Below are 17,868 nucleotides of genomic sequence, written 5' to 3' on the forward strand. Positions count from 1 at the left end.
CTTTTATAAGTGAACATTAATGTGTTGTACAATATTAATTCAAAACATATAAAAAGCTTACACCGTTATTGCAATGCATTATAGGCATGTATTTGCATGCATCAAAAGTGAGATGGTATCTTTTGTCATAACATCCCGCACACTTGTAAAGTTTTTGCATGCATGTGCACGTGAAATGTGTACAAACAAACTGAAGCAAGACTGACACCTCTGTTGCTGGTGACTTCATCAACATGCATAGTTATTATTGTAGCATGCAGTACATCTTCATCAACGCTGTATTATAGTGAGGATTCTGACATTATCTTGAGCTTCAGCTGCAGAGAACCACCTGAGGAACCACTGCATGTAGGCCAACATTAGTTATAAAGTACTACAGCAAATGTTCTTACACTGATTGACAAACTTTTTCTTTCTCTACTGACTATTGTCTCCACTTTTGCTGTATCTAATAATGTTCATCAAAAGGAGTTAAAGTATTAGCTAGTATCATGCTAACACTTTAGCTAATTAGGGCAATGGAAAAATTTAATAAGTAAACTTAGTAGAGTCAAATGTGCAAAAATTTCATGTAATTTCTTACTTTATAGCTAGGTATCGTATACACAGATATGAGGCCTAGGGGTGAGAATATGCTCTTTCAGCCTATACTGCCCAGAGACCATGTAGCCAGGATTTTTAAGGGGGTGCATTGCCAAAATCTAAAGGCACAGCCCGTACAGCTGCTGAGAGACCTTACGTTGACTCATCATGACGCGGCTCATATATATATATAAGCATAGATAATAATTATACCTAGGTATATTACCTATGGCTATGATCAGGACAAGTGGTGACGTGTTGCGGTCGGAGGGATTTACAATAATAATATACTTTTAATTGTGTTTACAACGTAGCCTCTCTAAAATCCGAAGATAAATCACGTCAGAGATAACCTGCTTAGTCGCTAGACGGCCAGACACAGTCACTGCCAGAGTAGCCTCTCGGATAGCTTGCCAAGGCCTCCGGCGCCGAGAACGAATACTGAGAAAGAAGGCTCACGGCAGACTCTGAAAGCCTTGGTTCGCCGTCCTAGACTCGCCAATACTTAACTACCGGCGACAGTAACCGAATACAAATTTGTCCATTCAGTGGAGGCAAGAATGGAAAAGAGCCAGTCCCACTGCTATCCAACTGCAACCACTGAACAAGAGTCACACATTAAACTATTGATTCTCGTCGATGGGGTTCAGTTTGACACAAATTTTGACAGGAGCAACTCTGAATTTTTAGGTAACGGAGCTTTTGGTGTTGTCTATCAGATCAAGTATGGTGGTACTCCCTGTGCTGCTAAACAGCAGGATTTTAGAAGGAATCCAGCTGGCAGTGCATACACAATACAGGATTTCCAACGAGAGTGTCTTTTACACAGTAAACTACATCACCCAAATATAGTGAAGATGTATGGAGTGTGTTACCATAGTGAAAGACCTGACCAGCCAATCAAAGTTATGGAATTAGTGGAAGGGGGTACAATCTCCTCACTATTAACTACTTACCATACCATTCCGATGTATGTGAAGTTGTCAATATTACAAGATGTCAGTAGAGGACTTCATTATCTCCACACTCACAATCCACCTATTATACACTGTCACATCAACACTGATGTTATTATGTTGACATCAACTCTGACTGCTAAGATTGGGAGCTTCACGTTTGCTCAAGAGGTAGTCCCAACAGTTGAAAAGGTTTCGGATTCAAAGTCTAGTAACCAAACCCCATATCAGTCATTTCTCTCTGTCTCCCATGGTTTCCCATTTGATGTGTACTTATTTGGGTATGTAGTCTGTCAAGTGGTCACTCAAGTTAGATACGATAACCTATACCAATACATGGCAGATGACGATACTGGCAAATTATTTGTCACGTGTGATTTTACATATCTTCAGCTATATGTGGATTACATGAGTCGAGGACCACTGAAACAACTAGCTGTATCTTGTTTAGATCATGATCCAGTAGAACGGCCATCAATATCATGTGTTTGTGAAAGGATTGACATAATATTAGAGGGTAAGTTGTGACACTGTACTGCACAAGCTGCCTGTTGGCAACATTTCATGTAACAGTTGTTGTCAAATTGTGTGATATATCTATCTGAGGAAACTGTGCTCAAAACTTCACCATACTTTATTCCAAAGTTCATTGACATTATGGTATTATTATTATTTCCAAAATGTATCCATTATTCTCACAATTATTCCCATGTAACGTGATAGTATAAGGGACCATAAGTCACTCAGAACATCACTATATGCTGTCATTCATCCTTGACAGTGACTCCAGTGCTATGAAGTAGCACTACAATCTGAGGGGAAAAAATGCTATATGCTATAAAGCATTATTAAAGCCTCAAAAAATGACAAAATTCTTGCAGTGACATGTTGAGTCACATACTTATAACTACAATGTAATTTCTAGTGCTTATAGAAGTTAGAACATTACAGTAGTTCAAGCAAGAGGTCATAACTACTTATATTCTGAACTCCTGGTTCAAATCATTGTGTTATCACACATGGTCTTATGTAACATTAACGTAGAAAGCATTTGTTAGTTCCACATTGCTCATTATACATTTCCTGATAAAAATGGTACCAAGCATCATTTCGTTCAAAGTCTATCTCTGCTGCTAGGCTGCCCAAAGCTTTTCTGAACTAGGCATCGAGTAGTTTGATTAGCCATATGTATCTCCATTGGGCCGTGTCACTAAACTAAACGTCTATAGACTCAGCACATGATGGCAATTTGATTAGCATACAATAGCTCACATGACTAAAAAATGGAATCCTCATAAATGAAAAATACCGATAGAGTTTAGTGAAAAGTAAGTTCTCCATTCATTGCTTAGTATCACAAGTGCTGTTTTGTGTAGCATACAGTATATGATATTACTGTAATTTAATAACCCATCTTTGTTTGACAAATTTATGCATTCCTCCTTACTTGATAAAAATAATTTGGCCCTTGAACGGATCATAAGTTATTAAATTAAATGTACATCACTGAATTAATTAACATTAAAGCAATTCACTGAGGTGACTTAAGCATATTAAAGTGTGAAATGCACAATCATTCCTAGAATTTAGTAACCCATTGCATAACAACTTTTGATATCCTGCAGGTTACCAAACTGGTGATGACAGTATCAAGATGGCCTACTCACTGGCTATCAAACAAGGAGAGGCTCAGTCCAGGGACCTACAGGTGCTACTAGTTGGAGTAGAGAACACTGGGAAGACCTGCCTTGTGGCGTCTTTCCTTGGTGAGAAGTTTGTAGAGGGACAAGCTGCCACTGAAGGAACTGACGTGGATGTGTGCAAGATCTACTGTAGAGACTGGAAACGAATCAGTGACACTGAAAAGACTGACCATCTTCTTCATCAGTTTGTTGACCATTACAGAGGTAGTGCCTTAAACAGGTTGTTATCAACTGAGAGTGACTCATCAACTAATTCAGCCAGTCCAACTTCTACTACTATAGAGTGGCATATCCCTGACCATGCTTCCAATGACTTTATATCTACTTCAACTGGTAGCTTAACTTTCAATAGGCAGCCTAAGCCCCACCCACACAATATGCATTCACCTTCTCCCAATTCAACACAATATGACAGTGATAGTTTGAATGCTGTTGTGTGGGACTTTGCTGGACAGATAATATTTCACAACACTCACTCCATTTTTATTTCAGAGGATGGAGTTCCTGTGATAACATTTGATGCTTCAGTAGACCTAACAGATCAGGTGACTCCTCGTGAAGGCTCCTCTCCACTACCAGAAAGCTGTACCGGTATCTCCAGTATCCATTACTGGCTGCAGGTAGTTGATAGTGTGAGCTCAGTGAAGGGAAGAGAGGGTGGCCTGTCTCCATTACTACCAACTGCTGTACTAGCTGGTACTCACATTGACAAGCTTCATCCTGACATCAAGGTAGCCCGTAATATTGCAAAGAAGAAACTGTTACCACTGCTTGAGAAAGAGCTCAGTGAGAAATCTTATGCACAACACTTAGCTGGTAGTGGGAAAAGTCTTGAGGAAGCCCTCAAGCAATTCTGTTTCTTCATTAGCAACAAACACAGAGATGAAGAAGTAGAGCGTTTAAAGGCTACTGTCATTGTAGCTGCCACTTCACTGAAAAAAATGCAGCCAGTTTTTTTCCTCAAAATCGAAAGAACTCTGTTAGCACACAAAGAGCAGATAATATCACGATCAATGTTGCTTGATATCATTGCTGAGTGTGCATTTCCAATGGCTGAAGATAGTGAGGAATTTGAAGGAATCTTGAGATACTTTCATAGTAAACGTACTATCCTGCATTTTGGTTGGGTGAAATCTTTACGTAATCTTGTGATCTTGTCTCCTCGATGGTTATCCAAGTTGTTTAGCTATGTCATCGCTGCTCACTCCTATATGTCAATGGGGTGTGATCTTGACAAGTCTCAGAAGAGGCTAACCAAATATGGCATTCTTCACAAGAGTCTTCTCCAGCACATGTTGGACAAGTTCCACTCTGACTACCCTAGTGAGGTAGGTGTCACCTACCGACAAGTGGTGGATATTCTACTCTGTTTTCACTTGGTTGCTCGTATCACTAAAGAGGCTTGGTTTAGTGAAGAGGGCTGTCCATCACTACCACCAGAGAGTGGTGAGTCCTTTATTGTTCCTTGTCTGGTTCCTCACGATGTTAACAAAGTTCCTCCTAATACGAGAAGAGATAAAATTGTCTACTTTGTGTTTCACAATGGCTTTATCCCAAACAGTCTCTTAAATCAGTTGATAGCTGACTGCATCTGTAGAAATGTGAAGAGAAATAGTCAACTGTTGTGGTGAGTATTGTATTATTCACTTCAACTGTTAACATTTTATTGTACAGGTTGAGACAAGGCAAGGTGGGACTACAGTTGGGATCTCATCAGAAGTATTACATCAGTCAATGTGAGGAGAAGCATAGTATTCAGTTAACCATCACTGTAGTTGGAGATGATGTGACTAGTGTCCGAGAGAGGAGGGAACTGATCGATGATGTGACTGAGTTACTGGATGACATCATGAAGGTGTTCTTACCAGCAGCAAAGAGACCAACCCCATTTGTTCCCTGTTCATATTGTCCTAAGCTACATATTCCCCTTAATGAGGTACGTAGTGGTAACACCATCTTCTGTCCTGTGTGTAATGATGCTGAACTGGCTGGTGGATATTATGGTGAACTAGTTGGATCAGGTGACCATCATCACATTAATAAACATGATATTACTATAGTAATTGTATAGGTGTCTACTCCAATACTACTCCATTGGATGTAGTAGGTCCCTCTACTGGTCCAGGAGAAATAGTTAATTGCAGTCCAACATCAGGTGAGCAGCTAGACTGTATATGACGTAGTGTGATGGTTGTGTATAGTTGAGTGTAGCTGTAGTAAGTTGGAGTTGTTCACTGACTACTATGGAAGATTATCAAAAGTTCTACCCATTAAGACACTGAGTAGTCATTTTGTGAGTGAACGAATTATCACCTTTGAAGAGGAGGAGGAGGTTCAACAAATTACTGTAAGATCTGAAGCAGCCAGTGTAGTTCTGAGGAAGATTGCTGGTGGCCTTAAAGCTGGCCTTACAGGAAGTTTTGAAAAGTTGTTATGTATCATGGAACAATATGGTGATATATCATGCATGGAACTGGCCAATGAAATAAAGCTAAAATTATTGGATAACTGACCTTCAGTGTCATTTACACACATAAAATGTGTAACTCTTATTGACGTATAGTTATTGTAATCTGTAAGTAGTCATGTCTAATGTACTTATGTAATATTGTGTATAGTTATTATATATCAGTACAGCTTTATACTCTTCATCAGTCACTAATCCTGACAATGTAGTCATTCTGTATCCTTACTATAGCCAGCTCCATTAGTAATATTCATATGATAGGCAATACCGATAGTAATTTTCACTGTCATTATGCTAACATCTATTGGATTTGGACAAAGAAATATTTCACATCACTCAGCCCTAGATATAGTAGCCTCTTCTATAGATACAAATTTGCTGAAACAAACTAATCAAATAGTTTGTTATTAGTAGCTAGTATTCACTGTTGTGGGAGCAGATTCGATAATTTATTCTATAGAAATTTTTTTTACAGTGAACTTCATACTCAACAACTAAATACATACAGGCACACAGTCATTATTATTAAATAGTCTTTTTGCATCTTTCAGTGCAGTTCTTCACCCGTCCCTCTCTCCATGTAATAATAAATCTGCAGGAAGTTTATTCCCAAGTAATACAGCTGTATCCTGCCAGGTATGTATGAAACGATCTAAGGATCTAAAATCACAGAGGTTCTGAAATCTTTAATGATTAGCAGGATCACAATTATGGAGTCTCTGTGTTCTTCTTGTGGGCCCATTATTGCAGCACTTCTACAGTTGCACAATTTATGTTTTACTATGGTAAACCAATAAATTTTAAAGCTTTATGAAATGTATTGTCATTTTCATGGGGCTTATAAGAGTTGTACCAACAGATCAGCACAAAATTAATAATTCTTTGCTTTATATGGAGACACAATTTTAAGTGTTTGTGAATCAAATACATTTAGAGTATTCAGTTATCTTCCGTTTAAACTTATTCATTTCATTAACATTAAAATATTCATTTCAACTCTAGACAAATTTCATGATGACTTTTTGCATGACAATATAAGCCTTAGAGCAAACCATGATTGAAGTGTACAGAAAAGTAACCATGTGTTATAAAATGTTATTTTAATAAAATTATATTAAAAGGCAAGTAGCCACTTAGTTTAACAATTTTAATAGTTTTTACTCCTAAATTATTTTAGTGACTATAGTGGCTATATAATAAATTTATATATTTATTGCATTTGACTATAAAATATTATAACTAGCAGTACATTAACCCCTTGTGATTTCATAGTCTTGTATTGAACATGCTCATTCCCATAAATAAATTTTATAGTACATTATTGAGTATCTGCTCGTTAGCTGATCACCTCAGCACTTGAAAGTAGCGCATGAAGCTAAAGTGATTCCTTTCAAATCAATGTCTGATAGCTTGGGAATCATTAGGATAAGAGCATAATGTCCTTCAACATGCACAGGAACCACATGCACAAAGAATGCATTTTACGAATATCACGGTGAAAATTTGCAGTGAATTGAAGTGTGCCTAGAATAATGGCTAATTATTTAATTGTGCTAAATTGATAAGTTCCTGATTCTATTGACATGAAAATGACATTGTTTTTTTTTAGATAAATTATGTCGTAATACCATGCGTGCATAAGATCTGGTGATAATGAATCCAAATTGATCAAGAGTGGTAGTAAATGTTCTGTGAGCCATGGTAGTCTTTTTGCTTAGATAGCGGTTGACCAAAACCCAATTGTAGATCTCTACAAGTATATACTTGCGCATATTCCACTAAAAGTATGGCTTGTAAAAGCAATGCTGTGAGGCTGTACACTTACCTCAACTCAAAGCTGCTAATCAGACAAGTGTGTTAGGGCTCCAACCATCACTGTTTATGTAGGATTATAGCTGCATAATGATTGTTTGGATTTCACATCAGTCTCAATAATCATGTATAATACATGATACCAGCAAACATTGAAGCTCACTAGGGCTCTAGGGCTCGGTAGTTCTTCAGATAATATTTCACAGAAACTTCAAGAAAATGTACTTTGTTTTGAAAGAGCCCCTTTTCAAGTCAAGAGAATCAGTGATTTTTTAGCCATTTTGCCAAGAAGTCCAGGGGCTGATATAACAGAGCAATACTCTAATAAAACATACACCTGTGTAAATGAGACCCACATGACTGAGTGTATGGTATGTGTATGTAGTGTCATGTATACTTTAGGAATTCATGTATTACATCAATGATAGTATATATATGGATCATTCAGTTGCCTACTACATGGTAGACGTCATGTCAAACCTACTCCTTACAAAGCAAGGTGTATATCCTCAAGTTCAAAGTTTATGTGAAGCATTAATTATCTAATTAATATCTACTGAGCCCAAATGAACTGTTGGTTTTGTACTGTGATTATTGAGATTGACATGATAGTAATATGCAATTAAAACAACACATGTCCTACCTCCTCTGCACCAGCCCTCCAGTGGTGCTGAAGCTATGGGTAATTTGTAGTTTATGATCAAGACACACGATAGTGTGTCGTGCGGCCCAAGAAGCCGGCGCGCCACACCGTGAGTATATTAACAGGAAGAAAGAAAACGCAATTTTCACACCTATGTAGCTCTGTGATCCCTTATCCGATTGGAACCAAATTTGCTGGAGACGTGTCGCCCAGTTAGGGTAGACTACATACCAAATTTGAAGAAAATCGCTCCAGCCATTTCCGATATACGAGCGAACAAAATTTCGTTTTAATTTCTTCGTTTTTTTCTTCTTCTTCATCTTCTTCATTTCGCACACTTCGCAAAATTCGCCATAAAACACGAATGCGTGCTCGGATTTGGCTGAAATTTGGCACACTTAAAGGGCTCATTAAGGCGGATCTCCGTACCAACTTTGGTAGGAATCCGATGAACATTCACGGAGTTATGACCGATTATTTGCGTAAAACAAGGTCGAAGGTCTGTCACGCCTACAGGGTAAACGCCTTGAAGGAATCAGTTGAAAATCGATATGTAGATGGAGCAACCATCGTAGGAGTGCCTTTTTGTGGTTTGAAACGAATCGGGATAAAGACCACGGAGATATGACACGAAACCCAACCTGTGTCAAAATTACGCGGTCGATTTTTATGAATAAGAAAACTATTAGTTTTCGTGTCTACCAGGCAAACCGCTTAGAGCAACGAGCTGAAAATCAGTATGTAGCTGGAATAATCATCATAGAAAGTCCTTGCAGTAGTACAGAAGAATCAGATTACAAATCACTGAGTTATGATTCGAAAGTCAACTAGGTGCAGCAAATGCGAGATCGAGATACTCTAATAGAACAGTCACCCTAATAAAGCATTCAGCTGCATTTATAATTTACTCAGTTATATTACATTGTAAGTTATTCTGTAGGGAATTCAGCTACAAACAAGTCACCCTGTAGTCAGATCAGCTAGAAGAAGGTACCTAATAGAGAGTTCAGCTACAAATAAGCCATAATGTAGAGAGTTCAGCTCAAATAAATCACCCTGTAGAGAATTCAGCTACAAACAAATTGCCCTGTAGAGAGATCAGCTAGAAGAAGTTACCTTGTAGAGAGTTCAGTTACAAAGAAACAATCATGCAAAGAGTTTAGCTACAAACAAATCACCCAGTAAAAAGTTCCGCTATGAACAGATCACACTGTAGAGAGTTCAGTTAGAAACAAGTCATCCTGTAGAGAGATCAGCTAGAAGAAATCACCTTGTAGAGAGTTCAGTTACAAAGAAACAATCATGCAAAGAGTTTAGCTGCAAACAAATCACCCAGTAGAAAGTTCCGCTATTAACAGATCACACTGTAGAGAGTTCAGTTAGAAACAAGTCATCCTGTAGATAGATCAGCTAGAAGAAGTCACTTTGTAGAGAGTTCAGCTACAAAGAAACCACCATGTAAAAGAGTTCAGCTGCAAACAAATCACCTGTAGAGAATTCAACTACAAACAAATCACCCTGTAGAAAGATCAGCTAGAAGAAGTTACCTTGTAGAGAGTTCAGCTACAAACAAATCACCCTGTAGAAAGTTCAGCTACAAACAAGTCATCCTGTAGAGAGTTCAGCTAGAAGAAGTTACGTTGTACAGAGTTCAGCTACAAAGAAACTACCATGTAGAGAGTTCAGCTGCAAATAAATCGCCCTGTAGAGAATTCAGCTACAAACAAATCACCCTGTAGAGAGTTCAGCTACAAAGAAACTACCATATAGAGAGTTCAGCTGCAAACAAATCGCCCTGTAGAGAATTCAGCTACAAACAAATCACCCTGTAGAAAAGTAGATCAGCTAGAAGAAGTTACCTTGTAGAGAGTTCAGCTACAAACAAATCACCATGTAGAGAGTTCAGCTAGAAGAAGTTACATTGTAGAGAGTTCAGCTACAAAGAAACTACCATGTAGAGAGTTCAGCTGCAAACAAATCGCCCTGTAGAGAATTCAGCTACAAACAAATTACCCTGTAAAAAGATCAGCTAGAAGAAGTTACCTTGTAGAGAGTTCAGCTACAAACAAATCACCCTGTAGAGAGTTCAGCTAGAAACAAGCCACCCGTAGAGAGTTCAGCTAGAATAAGTTACACTGCAGAGAGTTCGGCTACAAAGAAACTACCATGTAGAGAGTTCAGCTGCAAACAAATCGCCTGTAGAGAATTCAGCTACAAACAAATCACCCTGTAGAAAGATCAGCTAGAAGAAGTTACCTTGTAGAGAGTTCAGCTACAAACAAATCACCCTGTAGAGAGATCAGCTAGAAACAAGTCATCCTGTAGAGAGTTCAGCTAGAAGAAGTTACATTATAGAGAGTTCAGCTACAAAGAAACTACCTTGTAGAGAGTTCAGCTGCAAGCAAATCGCCCTGTAAAGAATTCAGCTACAAACAAATCACCCTGTAGAAAGATCAGCTAGAAGAAGTTACCTTGTAGAGAGTTCAGCTACAAACAAATCACCCTGTAGAGAGTTCAGCTACAAACAAGTCACCCTGTAGAGAGATAAGCTAGAAACAAGTCATCCTGTAGAGAGTTCAGCTAGAAGAAGTTACATTGTAGAGAATTCAGCTACAAAGAAACTACAATGTAGAGAGTTCAGCTGCAAACAAATCGCCCTGTAGAGAATTCAGCTACAAACAAGTCACCCTGTAGAGAGATCAGCTAGAAACAAGTCATCCTGTAGAGAGTTCAGCTAGAAGAAGTTACGTTGCACAGAGTTCAGCTACAAAGAAACTACCATGTAGAGAGTTCAGCTGCAAATAAATCGCCCTGTAGAGAATTCAGCTACAAACAAATCACCCTGTAGAAAGATCAGCTAGAAGAAGTTACCTTGTAGAGAGTTCAGCTACAAACAAATCACCCTGTAGAGAGTTCAGCTACAAAGAAACTACCATATAGAGAGTTCAGCTGCAAACAAATCGCCCTGTAGAGAATTCAGCTACAAACAAATCACCCTGTAGAAAAGTAGATCAGCTAGAAGAAGTTACCTTGTAGAGAGTTCAGCTACAAACAAATCACCATGTAGAGAGATCAGCTAGAAACAAGTCATCCTGTAGAGAGTTCAGCTAGAAGAAGTTACATTATAGAGAGTTCAGCTACAAAGAAACTACCTTGTAGAGAGTTCAGCTGCAAGCAAATCGCCCTGTAAAGAATTCAGCTACAAACAAATCACCCTGTAGAAAGATCAGCTAGAAGAAGTTACCTTGTAGAGAGTTCAGCTACAAACAAATCACCCTGTAGAGAGATCAGCTAGAAACAAGTCACCATGTAGAGAATTCAGCTACAAACAAATTACCCTGTAAAAAGATCAGCTAGAAGAAGTTACCTTGTAGAGAGTTCAGCTACAAACAAATCACCCTGTAGAGAGATCAGCTAGAAACAAGTCATCCTGTAGAAAGGTCAGCTAGAAGAAGTTACCTTGTAGAGAGTTCAGCTACAAACAAATCACCCTGTAGAGAGTTCAGCTACAAACAAGTCACCATGTAGAGAGTTCAGCTAGAAGAAGTTACATTGTAGAGAGTTCAGCTACAAAGAAACTACCATGTAGAGAGTTCAGCTGCAAACAAATCGCCTTGTAGAGAATTCAGCTACAAACAAATTACCCTGTAAAAAAATCAGCTAGAAGAAGTTACCTTGTAGAGAGTTCAGCTACAAACAAATCACCCTGTAGAGAGTTCAGCTAGAAACAAGTCACCCTGTAGAGAGATCAACTAGAAACCAGCCACCCGTAGAGAGTTCAGCTAGAATAAGTTACACTGTAGAGAGTTCGGCTACAAAGAAACTACCATGTAGAGAGTTCAGCTGCAAACAAATTGCCCTGTAGAGAATTCAGCTACAAACAAATCACCCTGTAGAAAGATCAGCTAGAAGAAGTTACCTTGTAGAGAGTTCAGCTACAAACAAATCACCCTGGAGAGAGTTCAGCTACAAACAAATCACCCTGTAGAAAGATCAGCTAGAAACAAGTCATCCTGTAGAGAGTTCAGCTAGAAGAAGTTACATTGTAGAGAGTTCAGCTACAAAGAAACTACCATATAGAGAGTTCAGCTACAAACAAGTCACTTTGTAGAGAGATCAGCTAGAAACAAGTCATCCTGTAGAAAGATCAGCTAGAAGAAGTTACCTTGTAGAGAGTTCAGCTACAAATAAATCACCTTGTAGAGAGTTAAGCTACAAACAAGTCACCCTGTAGAGAGATCAGCTAGAAACAAGCCACCCGTAGAGAGTTTAGCTAGAAGAAGTTACATTGTAGAGAGTTCAGCAGTTTAGCTGCAAACAAATCGCCCTGTAGAGAATTCAGCTACAAACAAATCACCCTGTAGAAAGATCAGCTAGAAGAAGTTACCTTGTAGAGAGTTCAGCTACAAACAAATCACCCTGGAGAGAGTTCAGCTACAAACAAGTCATCCAGTAGAGGGATCAGCTAGAAGGATCACCTTGCAGAGAGGTCAGCTACAAAGAAATCACCCTGCTTCATCTTTTCTTCTTCCTGTAGTAAAGAAAAAAATGACAGGTTAAAAAGCCCTAAAGCCGGCCATAGGCCGGCTTTGGGGTATACAAATACAAAAAGAAGTGAAAACTAATCCAAAACAGCCAAGCTGTAAAAAAAGAGTGCGGCCCTGAGAAAGGCTATGGTGAAAAAAGATGTGAAATCCAAGGTGGCGGCCAAGAAATGGCTGTGATGGTAGGTTAATGGTAAAAATTTTAACAACGACAATTCAAGTGAATTTTGTGCCAAGACCAAGCGGCACCAAATTCACTGAATTGTTGTTATTAAAATTTTTACCATTAACCTACCATCACAGCCATTTCTTGGCCGCCACCTTGGATTTCACATCTTTTTTCACCATAGCCTTTCTCAGGGCCGCACTCTTTTTTTACAGCTTGGCTGTTTTGGATTAGATCTTATTAACAAGACTACTTCATTATGTGACCATATCAGAATATCGCTGAAATCTCATACTGGTGCAACATTAGATACCAAGCACCCAAACACAACTCACTTCATGACCTCATTAATAAGACCACCTCATTGTAATGACGATGTCAAGTAGGTCCCAAACACAGGGAATTTGTACTTCATAACCTCATTAATAAGACCACCTCGTTATAGTGACCATATCAAGTACATCCCAAAGTTGTACTTCATAACCTCATTAATAAGACCACCTCGTTATAGTGACCATATCAAGTACGTCCCAAAGTTGTACTTCATAACCTCATTAATAAGACCACCTCGTTATAGTGACCATATCAAGTACATCCCAAAGTTGTACTTCATAACCTCATTAATAAGACCACCTCATTATAGTAACCATGTGAGCAAACATGATCTTATTAATAAGACCACCTCATTAAAGTGACAATATTAAGTTGTACAATAGATAGATAGATAGATGATAGATAGATAGATAGATAGATAGATAGATAGATAGATAGATAGATAGATAGATAGATAGATAGATAGATATATCAACACCTGGTGTTATAGATACAAGGTTTTCCTCCTCTGTATGTTGAAATAATTTAATAGTTTCCATACAGCTGTATACAACATTTTAACGAACTAGAATTGGAATCAATTGTGTTTACCAGATTATTTTCACCCTAAAACTAAATACACTTCACACAATACGCTGCTGTACAATTTCAATATCTAGTAAGAGTATTCCTTGTGAAAGGGCATGGTTTAGCTACTTGTCACACAAGTGGTGGGGTGGTTGTTGGGCTGACAGATGATAATTACAATGTAGGTATTATTATTGGTGAACCATAATAAACTTAACAACACGCAACACAAGTGCATATGTAGCAGACAGTTGCTACTAGACTGTGTGATAAATTCAAAGATATTGGCTAAAATAATCAGGTGTGAAAACACTAGAAGATTCCAATCCTGCATGGATTTAAAGCAAGGGTGGACTTATGGGGGACCCCTCCTATAATCTTATGTGCTAGCTAGAAACATAGTAGAAGCTACATTACAGGTGAAGCTGCATCTAAAATCTAAAGCATAATTATACAGTACATGGACAATGAAAACATAGAAAGAGAAGAGTTACTCTTCTCTAGGAATCAACAAGAGGGGGGGGGGGGGGGGGGGGGGAAGGCTAAGCACTGAAATGCTCTAATAGAGCAGTCAATTACTCTAATAAAACATCCATTACTTTAAACTATAAAGAACAAAGACCAACTCCTATACCACTTGAACTTCAACCTTCAACTCAAACCATACTGCAGCATTTATGGTGTGCCCTTTGTATGAAAGGTAACTAGGTAGAGAATAATGATTTCACTGGCTCACAACACTTATTTAATAAGGTTTAATTAATATTATTGCCAATTCTATCTCAGAAAGCTAAATTTACAAAATTTCCTGTGAGGACATGCCCCCACACCCCCTAGATAAAGCATAGTCCTCATGCTGTGTGTGTTTCTTGCATAGCACTGCTAGTTGCATCAACCACTTGCCATGTACACATTATTTAGCCTAGCATCCCCACTTGGGAAATCCTAGATCCACCCCTGGTTAAAGAACAGCTCCAGGAATTTTGGTGACAGGCTTCTGAATTTTCTGTTGTGTGCACAGGGGAATCTGGGGCATACTCCCCAAGGAAATTTTTGAAAATTATGTATGAATCATAGTTTCACAAAAATATCACATTTTAAACATATGTTTGGAAATGATTGATATAGGCTGGTTTTACTTGCCTCTGATGGCACATCTACAGTATCAGGAGCAGGCTAAAAAGTTAAGAGGTGCATGTGGAGCTAAGGTTTAATTATACAATAGACCTGAATGGCATTCTGGGGGTCTGGAGGCATGAACCAGAAACTTAAAGCACCCTGATCTACTATTTTTACTGTGTTGGTACAGGTAATAAATAACATTTGTTGTTCTATTAGGGTAGGTGACAGCTCTATTACAGTATTTCGGTTGCATGAATATACTTGACCAGTTTCTTGAAACCTCAGAACTCTCCCCTCTTTATTGCTATTTGTGTAACAGGTAGAGTGTGTGGTATAAACTGATCGATGACTTTTTGTGCCTCACATATGTGACCAGATTTACAAAAAGAGGTCTTAAACATACATCCAATTCTATGAACTTGGAAGACAATAACTTGGTGTTCAAGTAAGATACAAACCTCTATCCCTTAACCTATGTTGGTTCTCACTATTGACCAAGTGTCAAAGCAAACACTTTTCCCAATCTGAAGTTATGATATGTCAAATTTGGTAAATTGGATGTGTGTGGAAGACCCCTTTTCACAAATCTGGTCGCATATGTGACTAGATCTGCAAAAAGTGTCTTTCCAAATTTACAAGTTTGATGAGTCATAATTTATCATGTGTGTAATTGTAGTGTGTCATATGGCATATCATTGTACCACTGCTGTTTTTATTCCACGAATGCTCTTACCACATAGACATAGCTAGGGTGAACTTCATGACCTCATTAATAAGACCATCTCACCATAGCGACCATGTCGGCATGTAGGTACCAAACATAGCACAGACATATTTCATGACCTCATTAATAAGACCACTTCATCATCATGTCAAGAAGGTCCCAAACATAATTACAGTGTACTTCATAATCTCATTAATGAGAATGAATAGTGACAGGTTTCCCATCTCCTAGCCTATTGTAACCACATTAGTGAGGGCAGTTATTTAAATAAAGTTTGCTACACTGTACAATTTGCAAGTTTAAAAACAACAGACTGCAACAAGCATTTCAAAGAGATTATATAATATTAATAATTATATTTCTCCACCATAGTGCAATGGACTTTCAATGTTCAAGTTGGAATTAACAGCTCATACATACATTATAAATTATAAAAGTACATAATTATAGTAGCATTCAAATTTCTAATTTTCTGTTGACAGCAAATTAAGGGTCGGTACAATAACATGACTAAATACAAGTGTTTAGAAAATACTCATACAACTAGTCCACTATGTATAGTTTATTATCGTATGTATAACAGTACTTTGTCTACCAGGACAGCTTCATTATTGTAGTGCTCGTCATAACAGATTCTGACTTCAATGTCATCATCTTGAGCATCAGGAAATTCCTTCAAGAACCATGGTAACTGTTAACTCTAAGAACAATTGTTGTACTAATGTTGGCTTACCAATTTAACACAGCCAGCTCCATCCCACAAGGGGTCACTGGTGAAGAAACCACTTTTTCCTCCTCTGCTATTGTCTCCACTCTAACAGTAAAAATAATGTTCCCCAACAAAGGAGGGAGGCGCTGGTCCAAGGTGAACAGTGCAAGGACAATTTGATGATGGGACATTGCCATGGTCACTATAGCCTGCAACATAGGTCCACACATGTTTACAGGGATTCCCCAGGGTGATTGACACTCATCAACATAAGTATTGTCGATACTCCTTATACCTTGACGTGAGTCAAAGCTGTCTGTAGATGTTTTCTGGCATCCTCTCACTAGACCATGAATACTCCAATAACTTATTCCATTGACAGAGAAAAATGTGGAGTAGCAACCAGCAGCATCACTTGGGGCTCTACACACTAATGCCATTAACCATTATTATTTTCCATTCTTTGGGACAGTCACCTCCATTACTGGTATCCAAGTCAGCTATCTTCATCCATCCCTTCCATTTTTCCATGTCACAGTAAGCAAGGCATAGCCAGGAGCGGATCCAGACTATTAAAAAGGGGTGCTCCATTTTGGAATTGCAACTTCAGCCTAGCTGTAAGTTGAAGACCAAGAAAAAAAAAGTCATCACCTGCTGACAACAGCTGCCCCTCACCAACTATATTTCCTTATTTATATCTAGATACATAACTTGCTACACTGCTCCTCAAAAGACTACCATGACTGCTCTATTAGAGTATATCGATTTGACTGCTCTATTAGAGTATCTCAAGTAAGAGAGGCTCTTTCAAAAGGGGGGTTCCATGGAACCCTTGGAACCCCCCCTGGATCCGCCCCTGATAGCTTATCAGTCTTGATGAGGTATCGACCAGACTTGCCAAGGCTGGATGGGTTCTTTTCATATATGTCATCACAAGAAGCTCCAGGACTGGTAACATCTAACCCATAACTTGCAGTTGTGTAATTTTCACCCTCAACAATTGATAGTAGTACATCAACAACTAAGATAATGCCAATAATCCTCATCATTTGTTACGGCTAACTGGCACTGTAGCTGGCTGTTCTGACTTGACAAAATACTTATTGAACCATCAGCAGTACACAGACAAGTAAGAGGGGGTGCTAAGCTAGGGATCAAGACAAGTAAGATGGGGTGCTAAGCTAGGGATCAAGACAAGTAAGAGGGGGTGCTAAGCTAGGGATCAAGACAAGTAAGAGGGGGTGCTAAGCTAGGGATCAAGACAAGTAAGAGGGGGTGCTAAGCTAGGGATCAAGACAAGTAAGAGGGGGTGCTAAGCTAGGGATCAAGACAAGTAAGAGGGGGTGCTAAGCTAGGGATCAAGACAAGTAAGAGAGGGTGCTAAGCTAGGGATATCTATAGTGGAGGCTAAAACTGTGCAACTGCTGCCAGCCAATATTTTGGCTGGATTGTACTTCTGAGCCCATTGAGTTGTCTAGGAGTTGGTTAATAGTTTAAAGAATTTTGGTGATGGATGTTCCAGGGGCGGATCTAGGACTTT

At 38.7% G+C, this 17,868-nt stretch overlaps 1 protein-coding gene across 1 annotated transcript; it reads left to right on the forward strand.

Moving 5' to 3' along the window:
* Positions 1-858: 858 nt before the first annotated feature.
* Positions 859-5,890, forward strand: LOC136256202 (uncharacterized). The gene is made up of 5 exons (XM_066049143.1): positions 859-2,055; positions 3,164-4,868; positions 4,916-5,262; positions 5,313-5,396; positions 5,443-5,890. Exons 1-5 carry the CDS (start codon positions 1,143-1,145, stop codon positions 5,751-5,753), a joined length of 3,360 nt encoding a protein of 1,119 aa, XP_065905215.1. The 5' UTR covers positions 859-1,142; the 3' UTR covers positions 5,754-5,890.
* The last annotated feature ends 11,978 nt before the right edge of the window (positions 5,891-17,868 follow it).

This window comes from Dysidea avara, chromosome 5, assembly GCF_963678975.1.
Source record: "Dysidea avara chromosome 5, odDysAvar1.4, whole genome shotgun sequence".
NCBI classification, from domain to species: domain Eukaryota; kingdom Metazoa; phylum Porifera; class Demospongiae; order Dictyoceratida; family Dysideidae; genus Dysidea; species Dysidea avara.

Coding starts and splice junctions, on each gene's coding strand:
- LOC136256202 (XM_066049143.1), top strand. CDS start 1,143: ATGGAAAAGAGCCAGTCCCACTGCTATCCAACTGCAACCACTGAACAA. Junction 4,869..4,915: donor AGAAATAGTCAACTGTTGTG/GTGAGTATTGTA, acceptor TTTATTGTACAG/GTTGAGACAAGGCAAGGTGG. Junction 5,397..5,442: donor TAATTGCAGTCCAACATCAG/GTGAGCAGCTAG, acceptor GGTTGTGTATAG/TTGAGTGTAGCTGTAGTAAG.